Here is a 21,963-nt window from a genome sequence, read left to right as displayed (position 1 = left end):
GAGAGCTCCCTAACACAAAATTCTTACACAGTTTTGTTCTGAAGAACATTTTGCGTTTTAATAAAAAAAAATTATGTCAGGAAATAGTCATTTACAAACCTGGAAGTGTTTTTGCCTGGATCTGGAGTAAGAATGTCTTAAGAAGAGGTTTGTAAGGTCTTCATAACAAAGTGTTGTTATTTATAAAACAAAACGAAACAAAAACCCAAAACATTAACAGGTCATGTAGGTGATATTTAAAAATTTTGAACCAAAAACTGCTACCTGTATTTTTGACTGCAGGGAATCCCTGCCAAGGAAAGTTGACAAACGGCGTAATTCTTTGAAAAGAAAAGGAAGCCTGGGTGGGTCTAATGGTCCAAAAGTGGGTTTTCATCAGGAAGTACAATCGGGGTGTGAGTACGTTCTAATGAAAACTTCAGCCCTCATTCAGTTGCATATAAAAGCCCTCGGAGAGAACACACAGTACAGCAATGTTTTGTAAAAAGGCAACAATACGATTTGTGGACACCTCTGACGTTCTCATCCCACAGATCATCACTTTGCCTCCCCCCTCCCCGTTCCCCCCCCCCCACCGCCCCAACTCCTTATTTAAGACAAGCACAGTAGCCATCCCCAGGGAGCAAGGAAGGGCAGAGGAACTTCAAAAATGCCTTGTGGGGGCAGCTGAGGAAACCACCACTGTGAACGCCACAGGGTCAGAGTAACCAGCTCGACCTACTGTAATGAACTTGTCGAAGCGTCAGAATAAAAGTTGCAACCCACGGTGGACCAGAGGTCCACTATCAAATCCTAGCACTCTTGCCCAAAGCCAAGACTGTAAATCGTCATCTGGTGTATCTTGGGTTAAGGTAGATTTATAGTAACTCAAAATATTTTAGAAAAATCTCTGTAGTGTCAAGTTCTTTCGAACTTAAAATGTCATCCCCAAAAGATTTTTCACTGAATAAAGGAGAATTGGCTCTATTTCTTCTACTTCTGTACAGCCCAAGTAAAAATGCTAATAATTTCTAGATTTCGGTGGGGAACTACCATTATTAGGACCCATAGATATTGCTGCAGTTCAAATACGGTACAATAATTACAAAATATAGACCATCTCTTTACAAATACAAATTATAGTATATTACAAGTCATGTACAGTAAATCTATAATTTTTAAACAAACTAGCGTATCTAAGTTTACCTGGTTGCGAGTGCATGATTATTCCAGTTTACAGTTGCCCTTAACCTGACAGCCAGAAACCAACTGAGTGACGCTCTCTCTTGTAAACTGGGGTCACATAACAGAAAACCTCGTGGATAAGGTCCTGCTCCCCTCTCAGGATGACGGCTGGTAGGTAGGTCCTGATTTACACACTGTATTTCAGAACAGCTAAACAGAAACCAGGAAGCAGTGTATCTGGGGGGAAGAGGGTTTAAAAATGGATATGCTGGGCCCAGTGAATGTCTGATATGCTAGACCGATGGCTGAGGTAATGACACAGGTGTGGTGATCGTCATCACCTTTAACCTTCCCCACCATGCCAGCAGGTGGGTGGGCGCGGGTGAGCGCCTGGGGGGGCACTCTGGACAAGTGGGCTGGGCTTGTCCGACCTCCTCGCCGGTCCTCCCCAAGAGGGCTGGACCTGCTGCTTCCGACAGCTGGAGCTGGGCACACGTGTGCGGCTGTTCCCTACCAGGTTTATGGCTTCCTTGAGGCATGACATCACTTGTACAAAAGTCTAATTGAATATGGACTCCACACTAGTGCCTAAACTTTCCTAACTACGAGGCACTTTTTCCCTGGCCCTCTGGCGCCCCACCTGAGGCCAGAGCCAGTCTGCCCCTCCCTGGGGGCTACAGGGTGGTGATGCATATCATTTCATCTGCCAGGTCCTCCTCATCCCTTCCAGGGTCGGGCTCTTCATCGCTGTAGCCTGGCCCGAAGTCCTGGAGCTCATAGTCCTGCCGGTGTGACATGGAGCCCACACCCCCGTTGGCCCGGGGATGTACAGTCCCGTTGAGCAGGTTGCTGGCTGCACTCTCCATCTCGTCGATGGTTAGGTCACAGGCATCGGCGATTTCGTGTTTTGTGGCTGATACAAATTTTGGGTCCCTTGCATACCGTCCTAAACCTTCGGATATCAGGACCTGTATGGGACAAATGCATCGCGTGAATGTGTTACAAGGCTTTGGGGGTGGGGGTGGGGTGGGGAATGACAAAGGAGCCACCTCGAGCCCTAACTGCAGGACATGATTTTATGTTCATTAGACCTCACACGTGATAGCTCAATGTCAATGGCTTTGAAAACATCACACACTTCAAACACTACATATGGCCCAACAAGAACAAGCCCCATTGGGGAAAAAGATTTCAGGAGAAGCTGGCAATATTTGCAGGTACAGCACGTGCAATCCTAGGTACAGCTCCTTCATGAGAACTGGCAGTGGTGGTATTTGTATATTGGTGCTGTCCGTCCCATCTTTGCTTTGGAGCAGTGGGCAATACCGGACAAAAAGCGACACAGCTGGGCTCTGGGGCCTCCCACCCTCATAACCACCGCTGCTCCAGCGGGTCCCCCTCCGCCGGGCGGAGCCTGCCCATCTGTGGCACGCTCTGGGGGGGCCATACTCACTGCTTCCACCAAGCTGTCTGCGCTCCTCTGCTTGTCACTGTTTTTGTTGCGGAAGCTGCTGGGGACAGTCAGGCTGGCTGGTGTGAAAGTTCGGTACGAGATGCCTGGCTCGTCCGTGTACCAGGAGCTTCGGTGCAGGGACGGCAGGCTGCCGTTGACCTGGTCCAGAGCCTCTGGCCGCTCCACCTGGATCAGGGGTGCATAGCACGGTGTCCAGTCCCGGTACGGAGGAGTCGCCGGAGGGGTGGCCCATGACCGGGTTGAGTGGCTCGGCGAGTACTTCTGGGCTTTACTGGAATCCAGGCCCGCAACTGCCATGATCTGAGGGGAGAGGGGAGGTGGGAAGGCCAGAGGTCCTCAGGTGCAGGCCGCAGGCCTCACGCAGACCAAGCAGGAGGCACAAAAGCTGGACAAAGGCAGCCTCGGACAATGACTTTAAAAGGACATGGGCAGTAAAATCCGGCTTTCTAGCGGACCGTTTTGTGTTTCCCCAAATGTGCTGCCTATGACTGTTCCCAAGTAGGAATCAGCCACTAATTCACGAAATTGCTGCTGAGCAGTGGAGAATTAGGGAAGACACTGGCCCTGTGGCATGTGAACATACCAGCCAGATCACTCTACGTTTAAATATGAAGTCCATTCGGGGCAAACGAGCAGTTCCCAGCCCTGGGAAGGAGCACAGCTCCCTTTCTCTAATGCAAGTCCTCACAGCAGCTGGCACAGGGTCTGCTCCTCCCACCTACAGCTGCACCACAGCAGATGCGTCCTGATGCTCCCTCTGCACAGAGGGCCCCGGACGCCCGGTCTTGTGAACAGCACAGTCCTGTGGCCCACTGGAAGCCGTGGCCACCCGAGGGAGGCAGGGCAGACACGGACCAGGCCCTCATTGGGACAGGACGGCAGAGGGAAGGGCATTTTCACACATGTGCTCGTGTAGACTTCTGTGCCTACTTGGTTCATGGCATTTGACGGCTGGGCCTGCCCAAACTTGGTCCTTTCACAATAAAGTAGGACATGATTAAAAATTAATATAAAAACCGAAGGCAGAAGAGTAAAAAGTTGGCAGAGACCCGTAGTGGAAGCTAGTGTTCGTGTGCTCATGTAGGGCGAGCTGGCTCTCTGCACATGTACGGACTGGGTGCTCCCTGCACGCCTCCCCCCCCCCCCCCCCCGACACACATACATGGTGGACGGCATCTCTGATGCACTCTTTTCAGGAAGAAAAAGTACCATATTCTTGTCCTTGAGGCAAAGCCCTGGTGAGTGGGCTGCACCCCCACCCTCCCTTCAGACCTTGGGCCCCCTCCTGTTCAACCACCTAACTGTGGACGGTCCTCCTCCCTGAACCACACGCCCCTCGCAGTCTGGGCTGGGGGCTCACCCCACCCCCTTGGGGCCACAGGACCCTGCCCGCAGGGGGCTCTAGAGACGTGTTTTAATGAAAGAACGTCTCAGAACAAATAAAGGGCCACACTAATCGTTCAGGATCAGGCAAACGGTCGCCACTCCCTGGGTCAGGGGTTGTACCAGATCCCATCTCCTGCACCCAGGACAGAAGGCAGCATGCACCAAGGCTGAGTGCCCAGCTTCGGAAGCTGGCAGCCTTGGATTCAAATGCCAACTTGGTCACACACCCCCTGTGTGAGCTCAGGCAAGCCACCTACTCTGTCCCTGACATTTGGTCATCTGTGAAATGGGTTCACGATCATATCTATTTGATAGGGTTGCTACAGGATTGAACCCGAGTGCACATGAAGGTTCTCTCTGACCCTCCTGCTGCCGGCAGTCAGAGAGAAGGGGGTGTCCTGAGGGCGGGTCCCACGCAGGGTGCCCATCGGGCCCGTGATGTCCAGGCCAGGTGGACCAGCTCACCTGCTGCTGCATCAGGTGCAGGGGCAGGGCTGTGCGGTGGGGGAAGGCGGGGGGCGGTGGGGCCTCTTCCTGGCTGCTCTGCCGGCGCAGACACTCGAAGTTGAAGGAGGATCTCCGGCGGGCTGAGAAGTGAAGCACAGCAGCACGTGTGAACCGAGCACTCTGTCGGGACCCCGGGGCCCTGGGGTTGAGGGTGGCCCGCTGGAGAGAGAGAGCCCAAGAGGAAGCAAGCGACAGGTCCGAGGAAAAGCATCAGGTAGGGAGGCCTCAGAACTTTGGGAGGGAGGATGAAGAAGCTGCCCAGCCGAGGGACGTTTTTAACAAGTTCAAGCTGGTTTCTTGTGAATGCAGTGCCTGTTCTCACGGGGCAGAGCTAAAGGCTCCGGAGTGTGGCTGTTCTGATTCGAAGCCCCGGCCCTGTGGATACGTTGTGGGAGCACAGCGTTTCAGGCCAAGAACAACAAGGTCATTCTAGAATCCTACGGCTGCTTGCTGACTGACCCCCTTCTCACCCTGCAGACATCCTAAGTGTCTCTGGGGGACGTGGCCTCTCGCTGGTGCTCCCGTGCTTCTACCTGCTTTAAGGGGTGGGGGGGGGGGGTGACCTGCTACCAGCTCAGCCAGATACGAAGCAAATTCTTTTGTTGGGAAAGACCCAGCTTCTCTAGCACTGAAGACAAAAACAGAAAAGAACACCTCTAAGGATAAAGAACATGGTTGTCCTATTAACGCCCACTTTAAAGAAAAGCTCCTGCATGGGGTTGAGCGATGACAAGGGATCCAGGAGGTCAGTCTGAATCCTGGGCCCCCAAGCACAGGCCAGAGGCTGACTCTGGAAACAGCTCCACCCTCCAAAGGTGCTGGCTCACTGCTTGGGGGCCTGATGGTTTGCAAGGCAGGAGCGAGGTCTCTTTAACCTCTGCTTTCTAAGATCCCAGGGCATTTGTCATGCCCCAGCAAAAACGCTGCACACCCCTAATTCCTGTACTGGAAAACTGCAGAGGCGAGCCTCCCAGGCCTCCTGGGACCACACGTGGAGCTGCAGGAACCAGGTTCTGTGAGCTCTAATCTAAAAGTGCATGAAGACTGGGCTGAGCCCTTGGCTGGCTCTGCCCTGTGGGCATGCCGGGCCCCCTCCTCCTCGCTGAGTTGCATGACAGCTGCTGTCCTCCATGCACCACCACACGGGGGATGGGCCTCCCCTGGCTGCACACCCTCTAGGACCGTCCTAGGATCAGATGGCAAGGGCCAGAGGCTCGGAGCCAAGAGAGGAAGCCACCATCCCTCTCATTTGGGGAATGCCTTTCAGTTTTGAAAATCGGTCCGCGTACACCTGTCATCTCATCTGCTGTGCACAACCACCTCTGACAGAGAAAGCAATCCCACTGCGGCTGAGAACATAGGTTGAAGACTTCCATGTTCTCCTCCCTGCCCAACGTCTGAACTGATGGGCAGTAAAGCAAATAAAATACATTTTATTTATTTGCCCTTACGAATACAAAGGGCATCTGCTCTAGCCCACTCAGCTTCACCAGGGCAGAGCCTCTGAATGGTGGGCATTAATGTGGCCACCACAGGGGACACAGGGAGGTCCAGGGAGGGCAATGGTCCTCTGGTGGGCCAGGGGCTCTACCTGGCCTCACCTGCATGTGTCATCCAGTATTTATGGAGCTCAGGATTGCTCTGTTTAGCAGCATGTGTTTGGGGCTGCAGAATTAAATATTAACCATGGAAATGGGTCTGATTACACTCCCCAGCAGGTCAGTGACAGCTGGAGAGAGGCAGAGGGCCCCAGGCGCCACCCAGCCACACTTGTTATTGCACGCGGAGTTAGCAGACTCGGAGCCAACGTGTCTTGGCTATTTTTGGTTCCTGATTAGAGTCCTACTCACAAATACGCTTCATTCCTCAGAAACACCAGGAATGGATATTTTTTAACCAATCACCAAAATGCCCACATGTGCAAAATCAAACTCCCCGGCCGGGAGCAGCAGGGGCCACTGCTACATTTCTTACCCCAGCCCACGTTCCTCACTTGGGGTGACCCAGATCTCCTGCAGCACTGCTTAGGCCACCTGCATAGGCAAAACAGGTGGGGAGCAGCCAGCCCCCACGTCTTCTCAGCAGGATGGGATTCCTCCAGCCCCAGGATGGGGGTGCTGACCCTAGAAGTCACCACCAAGGCCAAAACCTGCCCCGTGAACAATGGCATTGGCTGACCCATGGCAAAGATGAAAGACGGGGGGACGGAGGTGAGGGGGGCACTCCCTGGTGGGGACTGAGAAGAGATGGACATCAAGAGTCCCCAGGTGGCCTTCAGAGGCGTGGGGCTGGGTGGGATAGGCCTGGGCTCAGGTCCAGCTCTGCACAGGGCTGATCCCTTCCACCCTCCTCTGTCAGGAGAGGGCCTGACAACGACATGGCACACATCTTACCTACCTCACAGGATGGGCCTCGGGCTCAAAGGCAATGATAACATGCACAAAAAGCCCCTTATCAGGTGCCACATACTATGGACATTTAGGCCACATACTGCCTTCCTCTGTTCTCAGAGAGTCAAGAACAGCACTAAAGTTGTCCGAGCTCTATCACGTGAGATACGGATGAGACAGAAAGGAAAGCCGGTAGGATCTCCAACCAGGGGAGGTTGGAGGGCTGAGAGTCCCTAACAAAGCAGGACCACATTTGTCACACTCCCCCGGGGGGGCTGGGGTTGGGGGAGGGGCACACTGTTCCTTGGAAGGCTTCACCCAAAACAAAAAATCTGGCCTCACATGTTGGGGTGGGAGGTAGTAGGCGTCTCCTTGGAGATCTCCGAGAGTCATAGCAAATGGGTGAGTCGTCATCTTCCAAGAAGCCTTGGGGGTGATGGTAGCCTCGAGGCCGCTCGAAGTCCCAGTTGCTGCCTGGGTATCTGTTGTAGTAGCTGTAGTTCTGCCTGGTGGTCAAAAAGGCCAAAAGAGACGGTAAGGGGCGCCTGAGATCCTAGTTAACAAGTCCTGCCTGTCAGCTCGGACAGACCCACCTTTCTTGAACACCCTGGACTGGCTGAGAGCAAGGCAGTCCTCGGCCTCACGGAAGACTCGGGGCCCTGGTAGCAGCTGGTCTGAAAGAGCAGCCTCCACCCTGCCTTTCTGGCCCTATTTCTCCTGCTCCCGCTTTCCCTCTGGCCCAGAGTCTGTGCTCTGCCTCACTTCCCAGGGCAGGCCAGGTGTAGTGCACGTGGGCCCTGGCTTCAGGGCACGAGGGGCGGGAGACAGCCAGGCCTCCTACCGTCAGCCCGAGCCGCAGAGCCGCTCACCTGCTCCCGGCCGGTGAGCCGGCATCCTCAGAGCCCTCCTCACCACTGAAATACTCCTGCTCCTCCAAGCAGCGGGGGTCGCTGAAGTAGTCGTGTACCTCTGGATCTTCCCGGCAAATAGTTGGGAACTGCTCATCTCCTGAGTCAGACCTGCGGTTGCGAGACAGGGCCTGAGCGCCCAGGCAGGCGGCAGACACCTCCCGTAGCCAGGCCGCGGTGGGAGGCCAGCTCCCCCCGCCCCCCACATGCCCCTGACTTCTCCCCGGTGCACCCGGGACTGGACTGCTCAGGCTCCGCGTGTGAGCACATCTCTCTCTCGGTACCCTGCACGATGCCGGCGCCAAACCACTATGCCCAGGGGCCACAGCGCCAAAGGAGTCGGTGTAATTTGGGGGAAGAGAACAAGGAAATGGACATAGAGGCCTGCAGGGATCTGCAGTCCCAGGGAAAAGGCTCTGATCCTTCCTGCCCTGGCCTGTGTGACTTCAGGGTCTGGAACAAAGAGGACCCCTAACCAATTTCCCACTGCGTCTACCCCAGGAAAAGTCACAGGGGTTTGCAACTCCGTGTCCCAGGGGGACTCACACGTGTGACACCTGGCATGTTTTCAAAGCCTGCCTTGCCCACATGGCAAGACTGTCATGCTGTCTCCCTGAAAGCCACCGTCCTGGCCTCGGTCCTCAGGAAAACCAGCCAGGCTCTGTTACATCAACTCCCTCCAAAGAGAGGACTGTGCTCCCTCCAAGTTCATGCTCTCATGTTGCTCCTGAGCAGCTGGTTTCTCTTGATACAATGAAAGCAAGAGACCAAGCCCCCCGTTCCCAGGAAAATGATCATCCCACTCACAATTCAACTCGCTTTAGCAAATGCGTAGCAGGGTACACAGCACAGACGTTGGGGGCTCCAGGACAGACAGAGAAGATCTGGTCCCTGGTCTTCAGGAGGTTGGGGTCACTTTCTTATCAAGTCCCCACAAGAGGCTTGAACTCAGAGAGCAGCAGGCATTGGCCGGCCTCCCGGGGCCAGGCAGCCGGAAGTGCACAGTGGGCTCTCCCTATGCTATCATGAGTGATGGGCACACTGGCGCATCGATACCAGCACATCCTTGGCTGTAACAGACTGTGTCGTCTACACACATATGGACCTCAAAGCTCATTTGCTTAGAAAGCAGCAGCTACCTCTGCCCCTGGAGTCCACAGGCCCAAGCAGTTGCCTCTAGGGAAGTTTCATCCCGCAGTGTTGAGAGGCCGGTAGGTCACACTTACGACACAGAGTATTTAACACACAAACGCAATGAGCACATACCTAATGTAAGTTTCATAATAGCGGGTTCTATCCAGGACAAGCATAACATGGGAGGGAGGGAGAAGATAAAAGTTAAATCCTTCCAACAAAATTTAAAATGCAGATATCAGGCTAGTTCCTAGCACAGAGGTCAGCAAACTATGGTTTATAGGCCATATACTGTCCATGAGCTACGAACAGTTCTTACTTTCAGAGGATTGCAAACAAACAAACAAACAAACAAACAAAAACAAAGGAATAAAAATATTTCACCACATGTGACTATATGAAGTTCACATTGCAGTGTCTGTAAATAAAGTTTTATCGGGCTATGGCTGCACCCATGCGTTTACACATGGTCTATGGCTGCTTTCTGTCTACAACAACAGAGCTCAGTGGCTGTGATGGAGACTGTATGGTGCCCCAAACCTAAAATGCTTACTATGTAGCCCTTTACAGACAAAGTTTGCCAACCCCTGCCCCAAAGTATGTTGGCATCACTGGGGAAGGTAGAGCCTGTAACTGCTGCTGTTTCAGGGGGCATCCCACTTGGATGGCTGGTGGCCCTTTATCTTCCGGGTGCATCACCGGCTAGTGCCTGACGAGGCTGTGAGCTCACAGTACTCCCAGGTTCTAGTGCAAATGCCTCCCGGGAATCTCCCGTGTGTGCCAGAGCACAGGGGAGAAAAAATTGCCTTGGGCAGACACCACATTACCAAGTGCAAACACATTTTAAAGGTTACCTTTTAATACTGGACCTTCTTTGAGCCTCACGGTCACGCTTGTGGGAGGAGTGATGCCCATTTTCAGACATATGCTCAAGGTTCCCAATGCTGGGCCGCTTTCCAGGGGCAGCTTTGGACATATTGGCATTATTGAGATTGGCATTTGTTGAGCTGGGAGCTTGCTTTCCTATGGAATTATGGTTATGATGGTTATGACACACCGAATTTCCTGCTGGAGGAAACAGCGGTTTCTCAGTATCACTTGCAGGTGGAATTGAAGGCCTTTGGACATGCAGGGGACGGTGGGTGGTATTGGTCTGCTGAAGGGAATCTCTCCTATCACTATTAACATGATTGACATGGTTTCCAAGCAGGGCACCATTTCTCTGCAAAATAATGGGAGACAACACCAGGTAATTTAACAAGTATTTGATGCAGGCTAGCTATGTTAGGTAACTTTTTCTACACGAAAAACAAATTCTAGGTAAGCTCCGTAGGATCCCTGTAAAACAATCTGAGTTTCTCACAGATCAGGGTGAAAGTGTCTGCGTGGCAGCTGGTCCCCCCTGAAATGAGGAAGGTTACCGATTCCTGAGCTGGGGAGCAAGCTCTTGGCTATCACACGAGTGCGCTCTTGCAGTCGCTCCAAGTTGAGGTGACTTACACCCAGCACGGCTGGCTGGCTGAGGTTGGGCAGAAGGCATACTCTCGGGCTGAGGGGCTGGGGGCCAGCTGGCAGGTCAAAGAACTGGCCCAGGGAAGAAGGGGGTGGTGCAGGTAGGCAGCTGCTAGTGGGACTCAGGATGCTCAGCCACACTGGCCAAGCAGCCGTGGCCAGGCTCGTCTGAAGCTGCTAGTGTGGGACAGAGGGGTGAGCTCAGGAATGGAGCAGGCCTGGCCCTAGAGGAGGTGCCGAAGGTCTGCTGTAGGGAGAGCACAGTCCATAAGCCCCTCTAGGCCCAGGGGCTGCTTTGCATTCTCCAGGCTCTTTTGTGGATCACCGACTGCCCAAACTGGAGTCCTGCCCCACTATTTCCAAGTGGCCAGTGTGTAGCTAGGCGTGGAATAATTACTTTGAATACATCTTCTTCTTCTTCTCGTTTTGTTTCCTCCGGCTCGTCATCTTGCAAATCACATGATATAGCACGCCGGATTTCTGGCCCAATGTCATGCAGTGTCCTTAATCCTGCCTAGATCAACACAAATGGCAAAACGGATTAGACAACATGGATGCGCTGGGCCCGGCCTGGATCCTGGCTCTGCTCCCGCCTGATTCAGCGGTGGGAAGGGAAGTTTCTCCAAAGGCAACCTGGGGAACTGACTGCTCGTGTGAATGTGACTGAAGGGTCCCTGAAGCCCCAGGGTCGAAGGATGTGGTCAGGAATTCAAGACGGTCTAGGCTGGGATGCTTGAGGTCTTCAACCCAGTAACCTCCTTCTCAATTACCTGCACTTGTAGGGAGCAATGTCTGCCGTGGTCAAGAGCACATGTTCACGTCTAAATGACAGAAGGATGGCCTGCAGAGTCCTCTCCCAGAGCCCCAGAGGGGGCAAGGAACACAATCAGGCCATTCTACAAGGACTCACTGGCTGTGTCCAGGATAAGGAGATCTAAGTCCAAGTACAAGGGGGCAAGCCGACCAAGTAGCCATCAGGGCCACCGGTTCTGCTAGAAAGCCATGGGAACAAGGGAGTGACACCACACACTACAATCACCAGCACACTCAGGACCATGACGAGATGGGTCGACACGCACACAGACCTGGGCCGCTGTGCAGCGCCAGCCTCCAAGGCCATCCGTGGTGCCCTGGCCTGTAGCCTGGGGTCAGGCCAAGAACTTGCCAACAGTTGGATCATCCTCTTGAAGACCACAACACATTGAAAGGGGCTCACCAGCCTCTGGAGGCTGTGCAGGACCCACCAGGTGACCCCTCCTAGGCCCTCGCAGACATACTCCTTTTCCTGAGACTCTTGCAGTTGGCCTACCTTATATTGGGCCCCGGTTCCACTGGGTTCCATGGGGACAGGCCCTGGGAGGAGCCCTTCTGTTGTTCTCCACTTTGTTAGGAGAACATTACAGGTGCTTATGCTATATATGGAGAAAGTGGAGTTGCTGGCTCTGAGAAAATTATATTTTGACCATCAATTTGAAGAAAAATTGTATGCTGACTTTAAAGACTAATAGGGACAGTACAGCTACTTTATCCCTTTCCAAAGAAAGACTTACTTCCTGCCTGCCAGCAGGCCTAAGCCCACCTGTCCTATATCTGGGCAGGACCCCCTCATTTGCTGGCAGTCCTTCTGCAACTCAGCAGCTACACCGGAGCACGAACCCCAGCTGTATGGGGCCGCATCTGTAGTTAAAACTCCACATCAGGGTGGTCAGCAGGGGAGCCCTGGGCCTAGAGGTAGGTCATTGGGGGGAGGGGCCTACCTCCCGGCCCTTCCTTCATGAGCCCCAGCAGTGTGAGTGGGGAGGGGAGGGGGTGGAGGGGGTGGTGGCCACATCTGGCCAGATCCCACAGGGCTGACCCCCCTGGTGTGGGAACGCTCAGAACTGGTCTTCTCCAGATGCCAGTGGTGACAGTAATTTAGGATGTAAAGTCCTATAGGAACTTCCTAAGAGGCTCCTGTGAAAACAGCCTCATCCACATGAGTTGATGCTGTTCAAAACGGTATACCAGGCTAGGTCTGGTTTGATCCATTCCTTGGATAGAGGAGGAGGGGGGTCTTTCCATTTCGTGAATTGTGGGCATGAGAGAGCTGCCAGATTCAGAGCTCTCAGGTTCTTGGCTAGGAATGCTGTGGTCTTGTAGGGGAAAGACACACATGTCGTGGGGCCAAACCTGGAACAGTCTGCGGCATGGTCAGTGAGGCTGCCTCTCACTCTCCTGTCCCTCCGACCACAGGCATGAGATGCACGTACATACGCAGACATGAACACACTCACATATATGCACACACACACGCTTTCCCTCTCTCAGATCCCCAGGTCCAGCACATCTGAGCCAGGGGAATCATCTGGCTTGGAGGTAGACCCACTTGCCATTCTCTTGGAAACATCAAGCAGGCAACTCTAATGTCAAGTGGGGGAAAGCTCTTTCACATGGAGCTGCAGGCATGTGCAGGAAGGTCAAGCCTAGCACTATCGAACAGCCTGCGGCTCAATCGTTCAGTGTCTTCCAGAGCATGGTCATCAAGGGAAGGTGAGCTAAGTCAGGGTTTCGTCGTCTGGCTTTGGATCACTGAGAGGAAAGGGCGATCACAGATCTGAGGCTCCCAAGTCAAAGACCAGGTTTGAGACACCCACTGCCTTGTCCACAAAATAAACATAGGTGACAAAGCACTAAGTCAGTAGCCCCAGGTAAATTATGTATATGAACGCATGTCACGAGGCACCATGGGCTAGGAACACTCTTGAGGTTGAAAAACAACAGATAATCCTATTCACTGTCATTCAACTGATTGGACTGGGTCTGATTAAAAGAAATAGAAAACTATTTATTTGGATAATTTTTAACATCATCCTCTGTTGACGGGTTGACATTTCACTGAAATACACATATAACATAATTGCATCATAAAAACAAAAACGGTCTCCAGCATGTCTTCAATGGTACACAAGATCAGGAGAGTGGTGAACAGACACAGGACAGAGAATTTGTTTGCAACATAAATCATGGAGAAAACTGAGAGGCGGCTCAAGAGGCCACTTCCAAGGACAAATAATGACAACATATTTATTAAAGAGACATCAAAGGAGGATAGAAAGCATCACCCTTCCTCGACACAAAGGCAGAGGTTTAGAGATCATGGTTATGTTTTGCTTGCTCCACGCAGGAAGAAACACATCTTCTGCGAGTCAGGGCCTGACTTGACTCTTTCACACGGGATCTGGGGAAGGACGGGGCGGGGGGCTATGGGAGGTGGGGTGTCTGCTAGGTCTGGGAATGAAGGAAACAGATGTTCCCAAACTTGAACTGAAATGAAGCTTAAGCACAGCACCCTGAATTTATTACATATCACAAAACATGGTAATGAAATTTTTCTAGCACACATATCAAGCTAACAGGTAGCTTAGGCTGCTCCAAAGTTTCCATAGGCACAAATTCCAATCCCAGAAAACTATCTTAAACTCTTGAAAAAATTACTTTTTTTCATACCACTAAAAAAAACAAAACAAAACAAAACATTTTTTTTTTTTAAATAAACACTTTACAACCAGTAAAATGATCTGTTCTTTCATTTTTCATATCGGTGTCTACCTCAATCAGCAAAATACTACTTTAATTTGAAACGTGGTCATTTAGCACTTAAACCAACACAATGAAAGCTGTATAGTCATTCCATTAACATCACAGTAGAATTATGGTTTTGAATAAACACAGAATTGCTATAAAATAGAAACATTTTTGATTTAAGATGTCCAATCGTATAAAATATTAAACAGAATCAAGCCTAGTTTCTGGTTGATTTTTAAACGCTAGATGGTATCATAAATATCTTTTAAAAAAAAGAAACGTTGGCGCTTTGCCCGTAGACTGCTGCTTTAAGTTTTAGACACCATTTAATTGGAATTTTATAGATATTTACTCTATAGAATGATTAGGTCACCCAAACAAACAAACAAAAACAAACTATAAAATCTCTCTAAATATTTCTGAAGCAATAGCGTAAAACTATGGTATTTTAACATCAGATATGAATATTCATTTACCTTCCTTTCTCTCACCCACTGTTAGGGTGAGTTCTCCCTACCTGGGTGCATGAGATGCCGTGCTGGCTGCCTTCCTAAGCTAGCTCTGTCAGACACACCAGGAGCCGCCGGCTCTCAGCACCAGAGAAAGCAGAGACAGACGCCAGAACACTCCCCCGAACGTACACTGTAACAGTGGAGATAAGAGATGTGCGTCTCCAGTCGGGACCGGGCCGGGCCATTCATCTTCGGACGCCAGTGCCAGGCTTTCAGACTCCAGCCAAAGACCCCCCCTGTCTGCTATAGCCTGTTCTCCATCACAGGCTTCGCTTGGCCAGGGCCGGCCCTACACACCCGTCTCATTAAAGGCAAGTTCTGATTAACCCTTTAGCAGGATTCAGCCCCTGTCGCATCAGAGGGCATTGTTTCAGACTAGCTCCATCAGAAGAAAGAACTGGAGACTGAATTCTTATAGAATAAACCAGCTCATCTACAAGCTGTCCTCCACTGCCCCCGCAAACACACAGGCACACATAGCACACACGGGCACACCCTTTCTTTTGTCATCCTTTTCCTCCAGGGAAAATGTGACAGTGGGGCCTTTGCGTCCATTATGCACTGTCCTTGAGTCATATGTAAAGGGTTAGAATCAAGAGCGCGCCACTCCATGGGCCACCCACAGGGATTCTGATCCTGGCTGAAAGGTCAACTGTAATGTCACTGCCTAAGTGACTCCTGGCATCGCACTCAGCAGTACACATCAAGTTTGTTACCACCACTTTGAAAGATAAAGGAATCTTTTTTTAAAAAAAAAATTATCTAAAGAGATCTATGACGTCTCCCTGCAAGCGATCTGACAGACCTATCTGAGCAACCTTGATTCTTGGTTGTAGTCTGACACCAGACTCAGAGCAATTCCTGCCAGTTTCTTGATAACGGAGTATTAAAGTTCAGCAGAAGCCTCAAATCATGATTTCTATTCTGTTAGCATCTTTGTACCTGCCATAATGATCTCACATACTTTATCCCACTATATCCCGGGAAGCCAGGATTCTCCCCATTTGGTTGAGTGGCCTGCCTGACTGACAAAGGCTCAGCTGGGACTCAGGTCCCCAGGCCTGCCCCACGCCGACCACCACCAAGACAAAGCCATTGAGTCTCCAGGAGCAAGGGCTGGGATGGAGTCTCAGTTGTGTGCTCACTTAGCCCTGTGACCCCACACATGACCTCAGTCAAGGTTAACCTTCTTCCATCTAACTTGGCAGAACTCTTGTATCACTAAGGTCAACAGGGAAGTGGACCAGTGATCATAAGGTGTCAAGAAAACTGACCCTGTACTTAGCACATGTCCTGGTCTCAGCTGTGCCGCTCTGAGGAGTACCGATCTTTGAAAACACTGTCTATCACACAGATCCCCATTCCTCCAGATCAGCACAGGCACGGGGGTATGACCTACGACGCTCCATCTGAACTTAGCTGGACACAGGGCTCACAGGTAGCTTTATGTCTAGTCAGTGGGTTGGGCCTAGGGTGGCACCTGGGAGGGACAAAAAAGTTCAAGGTAGGGGCAGTGCAATATGCAGGAGGCTCTCTCACTAGGGAGATCCTAAAAAGGCTCTAGTACCCTTTCCCTTTGCGGGGAGGGTTATGTGGGATCATTTCCCTAGAGCAGCAGTTCTCAAAGTGTGGCCTGGGGACATCTCCAGGGACTGACGAGGTGACTGTAATGTCCACACTACCAGGACATTCTTTGCCTTATACACGCATTCCCTCGGAGCACAATGGGGTTATTCGAAGGCTATACGACATGTGAGGATGTCACCTTTCTGGTACCTTTGTGCATGTATATTCTGTATTTTGAAATTTTCTGTTTTATTTTTTAATGTAAGTACTGGTATACAAGGGCCCTCAATAATTTTTAAGAATATAAAAGAGACCCAGAAGTTTGAGAACGGCTGACAGCTCATCCCCAGACAGGCGACACAAACCTTTCTTCAGGCCCTGGCCCCTCACCTCACTTACGATTCCTGTGGTTCTGCTGACCTTTCTCTGCTTTTGGAAGAAATGTCCTTACCATGGCTTCTCTTGAGCTAGCCTTTGGCACTTCTTAATGGGGATTGCCTTCACCATGGCCTTAGAATGACGTACCCTTCCATTACCCCAAATAGTCACCTCTCTTAGATGTGAGGTATGCCACAGAGAACGAATTTGCACAGTTCCCAACCTAGGAACTGTTAGTAGTTGACAGTAAGCTCCTTCCCATGAAAAATTGAATCATGACATACGAGGGCTAATGAAGGGTGTCAGATTGGTATTATTCAATAGCACACCATGATAATTAAGACCTTTTGCTACTACATAGTATCACCTGCTGTAACTTCTGTTCAGTAATTCTATCTTCTCAAAGTCTTTCGAAAATAATTACTATTATTGTCAGAGGGAAAAGAACTCCTGCCTTTCAGAAAGAGAACAGAAGGCAGTACCCAATAATCCTACGAATTTATAGTTGGGTCCCACCATAGTGTAATCTATTTATGAACAGCCAGCCTGGTGCCCAGTCTCGCAGGTTGTGATGGATACTGGCCTGCATCCTGTCTTCCATCCAGGAGCTTAAGAGTTTATTTAGCACCATGGATTCTGGTGTTGGGTACCATGTTTGCTGAGTGGGGGAAGATTCTCAGATAACTTGAGTTGTCTCCTGCAACGTTTCTACACTCAAAGCTACACTCTTCTGGCAAGGTTTAAGGAGGAAGGACAGAGGCGTCTGCAGTCTGACTGGACGCCAAGTTTTAGGGAAGCCTTGTTTCCCTTTTGAGTTGAAGTCGGAGGTATACCTCCTGACTTCTGGCTGTTTCCATGAACTGCCCTTGGCTAGCAGCCACAGTCAGTGCCGTCACTGAGCAACACAGCCAGGCCCATGTGGGGCCAGAGACTCTTGTTTCATTTAAACCATTCCCTAATCCCATCTAGAAAGTTCACTGCTTTCTAGTTTTCCCTTATTTGGAAAGACTGCAGAGAGGCGTGTGGAAATGCCTGCCATGCACACTGCTTGGGGGCTGTCCTGCTGAGACTTTACCCTACAGAGACTCCATTTAGCAGTTGGCTGGTCACACTGGACCTCTGAGACAGGGCCCCTTGATTGTTTAATAAGCTTGACGTTCTGGTGGATCAGAAACAGGGGGTCATTTATCTGATGGGGAATGAGCCCCACACCTGTGCTCCCAGGGCTGACTAGCCTCCTTTTCAGGGACGATACACCAAATTCTTAATAAACGGTACATCCCAAGCACTCCCTGATCGGTGCAGAGGAGACCTTCAGACCAGAGCACGATCCCAGAAATCCCTGCTACAGCAGGCATTAGCCTTTTACCGCCTAGACCACAGAGGGATGTGGAGAGGGGCTAGATGTTGGCAGGGGGGCCACCGCTGTGAAGTGGCATGTACAGACAGACTTCAACATCTTCACAAGGGGTGCAACCATCCCGCGGTGTGCTGGCCGGCTTTCAACCCCACCCCACATCACTGTCCTGGGCGCTGCGTGAAGTCAGACCTGCTCTTTGGCCCCGCAGACTCTGCTGTGAGAATCCATAAAGCCCACCATGAGCTCCCAGACTTACAGCAGTCTACACAACGGGAGCAGAATCAGGGGCCGGACCTGTTTCCATGAGTGAGGCCAGGGAATCCACTTAAGTGCAGGCAGGCCAGACCACTGGTAACATAAGCCACTGCGACCAAAGGGCAAAGGTCACAGTACAAAAGACAACACTGGAACAGCCCTCAGGGCTGGGAGGGACCCTGACAGCTGTGCCCAGGATGGGCCTGTAGGCCTTCCACTGACACTGTTCTTCCTGTCGGTGACACCACTTGCCCACTTGAGCTGCTCCTGCACGAGTGCAGCCAGGAACAGGGCTTCCCCACGTTCTGCCGGCCCTGTCCACCACCTTCCCCATGCCCCCTCATGCACGCGCACACACGCACACAGCCTCGTCTGCACTGACCAGGGCAGGCAAAAGGGGCTTCTGAGCCTTCTTTTCTCCAGGTGCTTCAGAAACTTCTAGTTTTCACACTACAGTTACTTTTGAATATTGATTTCAAAACTCAGGTTGGCTCCTCTGGGGGTCTTGGGCTCAGCACTGGATGTACAGACCTCCTTAAGCACTGCTTGTGATCGGCTGAAAATTTCACACGGGACTCCCTCGTGAAGCAACTTCTCAGCAAAAGTCTACCATTTGTAAGATGTGAAAACACGACCTGTACAGATACCTCTGTGTACATCTGTATACACTTCCCAGAGATCTTTGAAAGGGGAGAATGCTCTTTCTCAGTGGATAACTACAGTACAGAACAGAAAAGAGATCAAAGAAAAACAAGAATTTCTTAAAGTTCTGGTAGTAAACAGGCATAGGATATTATTATTGTTGTAGTCTTAATAATAAGCAATTATACGTTCAAAGTGCTTTACAATCACTTAGCTATTCCTCACAACAGCCCTGTGAGGTAGGTCGACATTATTACCCCCATTTTACAGATGGGGAAACTGAGGCACAGAGAGGTTAAGTGTCTTGCCCAAGGTCACGCAGCAAGTGAACGCTGGAGCTGGGACTAGAACCCAGGTTCCCTGACTCCCAGTGTCCTTGAAACTAGACCACACTGCTTCCAAAGAGGCATCCCCAGACTGGCTTTGAGCACGAATTAAAGACGGACAATGTTGGATGAGGTTTGGGTGTGGTGGTGTTTCCCGTGGACACGTTAAGATGGAACCTGAGGTGTTACCTGGACTGGTTTGGGCATGCGGGTGTATGTGTTAGTTTAAATGGTGTGTCTGAGCTTCCTGGCCTGCCCACTTCTCACGCATTCTGGACGGGGTCACTGCAGAGAGTGGGGGCCGGAGGGTCAGTAGGTCATGGCGGACTGGCATATAAAAGGAACTCTGTCAGCTCAGCGCCAAGGGGCCTGCCAGTCTTTGGGAGTTCGGACAAACTAGGGACGCAGAACTTTGGAACAAAGTCAGCTGCCCACCTTAGGCAGGTCTGCTTAATCTTTTTATCGTGTTATTTTTTACTGGCCAGCATCAGGAAGTTGTGTTCATTTCATTCTCTGTGGGGCGGCTGCCCCCCTCCTTTGCTCTCTCTCTCTCTCTCTCTCTCTCTTTCCCTTTCTCTGAGTCTCTGCTTGGAGGGGAAAACTGTTAAGCCTTGCACGTTCCCTTTCATGAAAAAGAGCCACCGTGAGCAGCGTCCGCGACAGGAGGCCATGGCTCTGCGGATGAGCCACGGCCCCGCTTCCGCCTTCTGGAGGAGTGCTTTGCTTGGAAGGGGTCTCCCTGGGGCCTTGGGTTTGCTTTTTTTCTGCATTTCTCCCGAAATGCTGTTTCAGTAGAAATAAGCCCACTTGAGACTTTTCCCTTTCAAGGCCTTAGCCACAAACGCCTTCCGACTAACGAGCTTGGTGCTGTAGCTCAGGCAGAAAATTCTAAAGCATCCGTTCAAGCATCTGAAACAAACGAATCAGCCAGTGAAATCTCATCTGTTAGCATCTGTTCTCTTCTTAGATTAAAAAAGAAAAAAAAAGCGCCTTTTTTTATGGCTTTAAACGGACTCATGCTTTTAAAAAAAGAAAAATACCTCACTATGTTTTCAGCTAAGGTGCCTAGGTAACAGGAGTCTTGACACTGCACAGGTTAAGTGTCTGTGGCGTGAGTTCCCCTCTCTTTCTGTACCGAGCCTCCCCAAGGTGACCACGTCAGGGCACACCAGGGACTAAGAGTCACTGGGTTCCCGTGTGCCACCCCCACATCCGCTCGACCACCTGCATCCCCATCTGTCAGCTGGGCCGCGGGCTTTCACATAAACCCTAACGACTTCGTTCTTTACAAGCTGGGAATAATGGTGTCCTCCCTCAACCCAACTTCCAACCAGGTGAGGAAGAGACCATCCCGCTTAAGTCTCCCTGTCATTAACGAAGGGCAGGCTCCCATCTGGGATGCCTGGGGGATAAGTCTCCTTGGATCTCACCAGAGTGTCTTTTGCACAAAGGAAATCCTTGAATGTTGAAAGAAAAAGAAATGAACAAAACTTTTCCCACTTTGGGATTTTTTTTTTTTTTTCTTATCCATGAGACACTGGACTAATTCATGTCTGTATCTTGCATGGAAGTCTTCATCTGGAAGGTCTGGTGGGGCTTTACTATTTGAGGGGAGGGGGACTGAGCGCTTTCAAGGCTGCAGAGCTGCGTTCCTTTGTTTACTTGCTCTTGGCGGAAACTTGCGGGTCAGTCGGATGCAGCAATAATGGATGAACAGCAGATGTGGGGTCAAACTCAAGTGAATATGGCACATGGGGGGTGGAGGTGTGTGGGGGGAAACAAAAAGGCAGCCTGATGCAGCTTCTCTCCCACCCGCTCTCTTCCCACAGAGGGTGGGAGAGAAGGCTGGCTTTAATGAAGATGGATGGACAGATGGAAACTGCACACTCATTCAGACCACAGAGGCCAGAGGACACCGGGTGCCGAGCTCCTCCCCACACACGGATCCAGGAGCTCAAGCCATTCTCCCTCATGTAGAAGGGGACACCGCAGCGGGTCTGGACAGAGGGAGACCAGACGGAGCCCATGGGGTTGAAAACCACAGTGCATCTGTGTGCCCTTGAGAACCATTCCACGGGGAGCAGAGTGTGTGGACCAGTGGTGATCCCGCTCAGACAGACTGCACTCTACGCAGCACAAGCACGCACATGCCTACGTCCTCCTCCCGCGCTCACACTCCACCTGCCATGAGCAATCCGTCCGTCAGCGTGTGACGCCCGGGCGCGGCGAGGAGCAGCTCATCCCGCTTCTCAGCAGGCCACGCCCACGTCCGTGTGCTGGACCTAGTGACACTGTGGGTGCCGCTGTCATTCGACCCTGTGGCCCTAGCTCCACGGCATCACATAATATTTCATCACACAGAGAGGAAGAGCCTCCTTGCGCTTACTAAATGTAGAGTGACAAATCACATTTAAAGCCACTTCTAGGGCAGAGGAGGCCAAAGATGTAATTAGAATTATCCTTCAAGGAGACACAAATTTTCTATTTTTCATGTTTGCTTCAGAATCCAAAGCACTTTGAGAATTTATCTGTCAAGATCACGAACACAATTTAATTTTCTAGGCTGTGTACTCAACGTAAATTACAGTCATAGCCTCAACTCCAACCAGGTGTAGATGTGCTGGTATTATCATCTAACAGGAAACATTTGGATTTCGCCAAGGAAATGAAACACCTTCTACAAACAACAAAATGAAAAATGTTTGGGAGAAAAACATTATCGCAACACATAACGTAATTGTCTTTTACCCACGACTTACAAACGTAGTTTTAGCATCATTTGAACCTGCAACTTAAAAGACTCAGGGAAGCCCATCCATGAAATGTGATAATTAATTACTCAGCCATGTGTTGTTTTTCAGGTTTTAAAACATCAAGACACTATA

The 21,963-nt window shown here is 51.0% G+C and overlaps 1 protein-coding gene across 20 annotated transcripts in view; it reads right to left on the bottom strand.

Annotated features, from left to right (window-relative positions):
* Positions 1-31: 31 nt before the first annotated feature.
* The window catches only part of CACNA1D (calcium voltage-gated channel subunit alpha1 D), a 304,061-nt gene continuing 282,129 nt past the window's right edge, over positions 32-21,963 (bottom strand). For 16 of the 20 annotated variants that reach the window (XM_045493180.1, XM_045493184.1, XM_045493189.1 and 13 more), the window contains 8 exons: positions 10,873-10,989; positions 9,818-10,185; positions 9,096-9,122; positions 7,791-7,940; positions 7,264-7,427; positions 4,490-4,611; positions 2,618-2,938; positions 32-2,132 (listed from right to left, as the gene is read on the bottom strand). In XM_045493180.1, the coding sequence (XP_045349136.1) occupies positions 1,839-2,132; positions 2,618-2,938; positions 4,490-4,611; positions 7,264-7,427; positions 7,791-7,940; positions 9,096-9,122; positions 9,818-10,185; positions 10,873-10,989 (1,563 nt within the window). In that variant the 3' untranslated portion in view covers positions 32-1,838. Of the gene's footprint in view, positions 2,133-2,617; positions 2,939-4,489; positions 4,612-7,263; positions 7,428-7,790; positions 7,941-9,095; positions 9,123-9,817; positions 10,186-10,872; positions 10,990-13,278; positions 19,988-21,963 lie in introns of those variants that run through there. The other 4 variants (XM_045493183.1, XM_045493193.1, XM_045493194.1 and 1 more) reach the window with 3 other exon arrangements.

Source organism: Leopardus geoffroyi, chromosome A2 (genome assembly GCF_018350155.1).
Source record: "Leopardus geoffroyi isolate Oge1 chromosome A2, O.geoffroyi_Oge1_pat1.0, whole genome shotgun sequence".
Classification (NCBI taxonomy): Eukaryota; Metazoa; Chordata; class Mammalia; order Carnivora; family Felidae; genus Leopardus; species Leopardus geoffroyi.
Note: the sequence above shows the minus strand (reverse complement) of the source record. Positions and strands in the feature narration are given on the sequence as shown.